Consider the following 5,826-nt stretch of genomic DNA (forward strand, 5'->3'; position numbering starts at 1 on the left):
CATTTCCATCTCTGATAGCACTGAAGATTTTATTAATTGGACTCTTACCAAGAATGGTGTTTTTTTTGTCAAATCTGCTTACCATTACTTGATTAAGGATAGCTATATTAATTCTAGCTTTTGCATTTCTTGGAAAAATCTTTGGAAAATTCAAGTTCTTGCTAAATATAGAATGCTTGCCTGGAATTGTATGCATACCATTCTTCCTGTTGTTGAGAAACTATCCAGTTTCCTCCCTCTGATTGATCCAATTTGTTCTAGATGTGGGTTATATAATGAGTCTCATTTGCATTTGTTTAGGGATTGCTTCTCTTCTCACATTTTATGGAATGATATTTTTGCTAAAATCCCTCTCCCTAGTGGCTTCAACTTTGCTGATTTTGTTTCTCTAAATTGGATTGATTGGCTTAATTACAATCTGAGTTTGTCTACTCATTGGAGAATGACTTTTTTCACTGCTCTTTGGCATATCTGGAGAGGTAGAAACATAGCTGTTTTCGAGCTTAGAATGTTCCATGCTCATGCCACTTATGCTAGATTCTACTATGATTATCAGAGATCTAATCATTTGCTGCAGGGTAAGAGCAGTCAACCTGCTGCTGCTGCTCCAAGTTCTCTGGCTGCTATAGTTTTTGGTGGCTGCTCGTCTGCTAGTTCCTGCTCCAATCTCAAGGATAAAGGAAAGGCTGCAGCTTCTTCTCTGTCTATTGCCAAGCCTTCTTCTAAGTGGAAAGCTCCTCCTAATGGCTACAAAAGAATCTGTACTGATGGCTCTTGGAGAAGCATTAATGTTGCTGCTGGTGGGGGGGTAATCAGGAATGAAGATGGTTCTTGGTACTATATATGGTTTTTTCTTGCAAATATAATGCAGTTTCAGCTCTCATAGCTGAGCTCTACACTGTCAGAGATGCTCTCATCAGAGCAGAAGCCTATAATATCAAGAAAATTGATCTGCATACAGATGCTCTATCTATTAAGGTTATGTTTGACAAAATGAATAATGAGGATCGTGTTCATCATGAGCTTGCTGCAGTAATTAATGATTTTGCAGCATCCATAGGCAGATTGGATGATGTGATTATCACTCACATCAGAAGGGATCTCAATACCTTAGCTCATGAACTTGCTGAGGAAGGAAATGAGATGCATGTTGGTTTCAAGGAGTATTTTGAGGTGCCTGATCGTGTGAAGATGGTCTATGACAGAGAGATGGCCACTAAACCTGATAACTGATATAGCTTGCTTTGTTCTCAAGTCTGATGGTGGATGCATGTCATATCTATGTTTTAAGCTTTGGTTTTAGTTCTAGTAGTAATGTTAGTAGTAGGAGCAGAGTTGTTAGTAGTACTAATAGTTGCTGCTGCTTTGCTTTATTTCAAGCTCTTATTTCTCTAGGGTCTAATAGTTGGATTACTTGCATCCAATTTTCCTGTACTCAAATTGATGTAAGGATAATCTTTTATTAATATATTTCCTCTCGTTTTTGTTAAAAAAAAAAAAAAAAAAAAGAGTTTGAGAATTCTCATAGTTTTTAATATTTGTTTCATTCTCATATTGAACCTTTTTTTAAAGGAGGGTGTAAGGACAGTGAAGTAAAAGATATGATTATATATTGGATACCACTCAAAACTTTAACCAAGTTAGTTACATCTACAACTAGTATTTAAATTAGTTAGAAGGATTCATTCACTAAATTTATAAAAAAAAAAAATTCTAAAACTTTCTTTAGAGTCGTCATCAACTTGTGTTAAAACCAAAAGAATTTTTTTTAATCAAAATACTTAACAATATTTACTATTTTTTTTAACAATATTTACTATTTTGTATAACTTTATATTTTAAAAATCATATAGCTTTGCAATAAATAATTAATCTCACTAATTTTATATAAGTAATTAATCTCGCTAATTTTATGATATGTTTAGTGAAATCTGTACAAAAACGATTTATGCAAAGCAATATTGAAGAACCTAAAACATAATAGTTTGTTTCTATTTAAGTGTCAGTGAAAGTTGTTAATCAAGCTTATGTCTAAAAACAATGCATTTAATTAGTGCAAGAAGTACATTCAAAAGATTATAATGCAAAAATAATAGTTCACAAGTCATAATAATCAAATTAAACGAGGAATTTGATGTATGAACTATGAAAGTGGTGGTGCTCCACATTCCCACTATATGAATGAAAAAAATCGGCATTCGTATTGACACATTCGTATATAAAAAGTCCAAAACTTCATAATGTCCTTTTTTAGATTCTTATAAATGTCCAAAACATCATAATGACCTTCTTAAGGTTTTTTTTTTTTTTTTTTTTTTTTTTTTTTTTTTGATTGACAAAAAGGTTCTTTTAACACGGAGTGTGTAAACTCATTACTTCAATAGAAGCCATCCTAGTAGTGTATTCACATTGAATATAAGTTGAATTAAGCAAATAACATTTCATTGAATTTAAGTTGAATTAAGCAAATAACATTTGAATTACTCCGTATAAAATAGATTGATGTGGACAAAGAGGCAATAATGTAGGTTTTACCTATTGATATTGACAAAAAAGTAAAAATATTAGATAATGAAATATGTAGTCGAGTGGAATTCTGTTAAATATCTCTCAATGTGTATTTTCATAATATTGACTTTACATACCGCTAGTAATTAATTGTAGTGAGTTTGAGATATTTACACTTAAACTTATGCTATTATGCATTGACACAAGTAATGATAAAAGAAAGGGAAATGTATCAACTACTTTAGAAACGAGAAAAAAGTAGTAATTTACTCCGTACTTTCTTCATATTTCCTGCACCTGAACCGTCTAGGGTTGTACGTTATTGCATTGTGATCGAGTTCATAACACCTAAACGCGGTACTACAAGAAAAAAATTGTGTATCAAACAAAAGAAAAACGTGTTTGGACGACGAGACCTTTAGTAGATATGGACGACATGACTAAAAATAGTAACACAATCTTAAACCTATGTATATATAGTATGTATATGTTTAACACTTTGATTCATAAACCCCAGCCAAAAGTAGTGTCACAATGATGAATTTGCATTATTGTACCATGAAAAGATTCAATCAACTTTACCTTTTCCTTTCTTTAATTTTTGCATCCTATTACTTGAGTTGTCTTGCTGATGATGGGATTTCCACTAGCAGCAACAATGTCATGTGCTTCGACCGTGAGAGGGAAGCTCTGTTGAAATTCAAAGAGGGCATCCAAGTCGATAATTGCGGGCTCCTGTCATCTTGGGTAGATCACGCTGAACATAATAATTGTTGTCTATGGCATGGCATCCGTTGCAACCACCTCACTGGTCATGTCACTATGCTCGACCTTCACTACGGTGTTGACACTTTTTATCTTAAGGAGCATTGTCATCTACAAGGTAAAGTGAGTTCTTCCCTCGTTGATTTAAAGCATTTGACTTACTTGGACCTCAGCTTTAACAACTTTCAAGGCCAACCCATTCCCAATTTTATTGGCTCCTTTGTGAATTTAAGCCACCTTAATCTTTCCTACTCCGGATTCAAAGGAGAAGTCCCTAATCAACTAGGAAATCTTTCCCATTTAACTTCTCTCGATCTTTCTAAGAATGGTTACAATGATCTTTATACCAAAAACTTGTCATGGCTTTCACGCCTCACTCTTTTGAGATACATTGATTTAAGTAATTTAGATCTTAGAGAAGCCACAAATTGGCTCCAAATCATGAATAACTTACCGTTTTTAGAGATCCTTCACATGGATGGTTGTCTACCACCCCAACAGATTTCACGGCCGCTTTCATACAAAAACTCTACTCATACTCTTTCTATCCTTAGTCTTAAATTTAATCAATTACATGATTCTTTTGTGTTCCAATGGTTGTTCAATTTGAGCGGAATCACAACTCACCTTAAGTACCTTGATCTCTCGGGTAATCAACTTAAAGGACCCATTCCCGTTGCATTTGAGAATATGCAAGCTCTATCATTTCTCTCTTTCTCGGAAAATTATTTAGAAGGTCATTCTCTAGACACAATCTTAAACATAAAGAGTCTCACACACCTCGATCTCTCATCCAATAATTTCAAGTTGTTGCCGAAAACACTTGGTAACATGTGTAGCTTACAAGAACTCGATTTGTCTTTAAATAAACTCACCCATGAACTTGCTAGTATAATTCAAACACTAGATGGATGTACCAAAAAGTCATTATTGTCATTAGACCTATCTTACAACCAAATTTGGGGTTCAATACCGGACACGATTGACAGACTTCCTTCATTGAAAGAATTATTCCTTTTCAATAACCACTTGAATGGAACCATCAGTCAAAGATTGGGAACCTTGTCTATGTTGGAGACCCTTCATCTTTCGTCTAATTTCCTTAAAGGGACTCTATCCATCAACCATTTCTCAAATCTTTCAAGATTGAAGAACTTGTTGTTGTATGATAATTCAGCATTGGTGCTCGATTTCAATATTGATTGGGTTCTACCATTCCAGTTAGATGTTATAAAATTAGGATCTTGTAGATTGGGACCAATGTTTCCAAAATGGCTTCTAAGACAAACCAATTATTCTGTGCTTGATATCCCTGAAACTGGAATATCAGATAGTATTCCAATGTCTTTCTGGAAGTCATTGGCACAAAATTTGAGATATCTCAATATGGCTCACAATAATATTTACGGAACACTCCCAGATTTACAAAAAATTGTCCCGGATATATATACTGAAACACTTGATATAGATATGAGCTATAATAATATTGAAGGGATAATACCAATGTTTCCAAAAAATGTTACCTCAATTTACTTGAGTAGCAACATGTTTACTGATCCTATTCCTTTCTTGTGTCCCAAATTCAAAACAAAGCTTCACACTATTGACCTTTCAAACAACTCGTTGTCCGGTGAACTTCCAAATTGTTGGATTCATTTTGATCAGCTTATGTTTCTAAACTTAGATAACAATAGCTTTTCTGGTAGTATTCCAACTGCCTTAGGTTACTTGGAAAAACTTCAGTTATTACACCTAGGCAAAAATAGGTTCTCGAAAGATCTCCCGAGATCATTGATGAATTGTACGTCTCTAGTTAACCTCAATCTCGGTCATAATTCGTTGAGTGGGCATATACCGATAGAAATCGGGTACAATTTAAGAAATCTTAGCTCTCTTATCCTAAAGAATAACAGTTTTATTGGAGAGATACCATTAAGTATTTGTAAACTCTCCTCTCTCCAAATTTTGGAATTGTCAATCAACCACATTACCGGTGTCATTCCAAAATGCATACATAATCTTACGGCAATGCAAAATGGGACAGATTTAATGCCAGACTTTATTTACGATGAATTCGTTGATAAGAAATCCGGTATCAGTGTCGTTAGTGAGTACTCTGAAGTAGAAACAATAATGTGGAAAAGAAAAGAGTGGGATTTTAACACGAATAATTTGGGACTTCTGAAAGCAATAGACATGTCACAAAATAGGCTACAAGGAGAAATTCCCTTCGAAATTTCATTTTTGGTTGGCCTCGTCACCTTAAACCTATCAAGAAATCATTTGCACGGGAATATTACAGCGATTGGACACTTGACATCTCTGAATGCACTTGATTTGTCTAACAACCATCTTTCTGGTGAGATCCCTACTAGCCTCGCTGATTTGAATTCTGTTGGTACTTTGGATTTGTCCAACAACCACTTTTTCGGAAAAATTCCAAATGGGCCTCATCTTCAAACCTTTGATGCTTCATCATTCACGGGGAATCCCGAACTTTGTGGAATGCCACTTCCACAATGTCCATGGGATCAGCAACCTGACAACTATCGA

At 34.5% G+C, this 5,826-nt stretch overlaps 1 protein-coding gene across 1 annotated transcript in view; it reads left to right on the plus strand.

The window, feature by feature from the left end:
* Nucleotides 1-3,042: 3,042 nt before the first annotated feature.
* Nucleotides 3,043-5,826, plus strand: part of LOC145607371 (receptor-like protein EIX2) — a 3,015-nt gene continuing 231 nt past the window's right edge. Inside the window, exons 1-2 of the mRNA XM_081663044.1 lie at nt 3,043-5,349; nt 5,386-5,826. The exon at nt 5,386-5,826 is cut by the window's right edge and continues 231 nt beyond it. Of these exons, the coding sequence (XP_081519170.1) occupies nt 3,043-5,349; nt 5,386-5,826 (2,748 nt within the window). The remainder of the gene's footprint in view (nt 5,350-5,385) is intronic.

The sequence above is a fragment of the Chenopodium album genome, chromosome 23 (assembly GCF_948465745.1).
Source record: "Chenopodium album chromosome 23, dcCheAlbu1.1, whole genome shotgun sequence".
Taxonomy (NCBI): Eukaryota; Viridiplantae; Streptophyta; class Magnoliopsida; order Caryophyllales; family Amaranthaceae; genus Chenopodium; species Chenopodium album.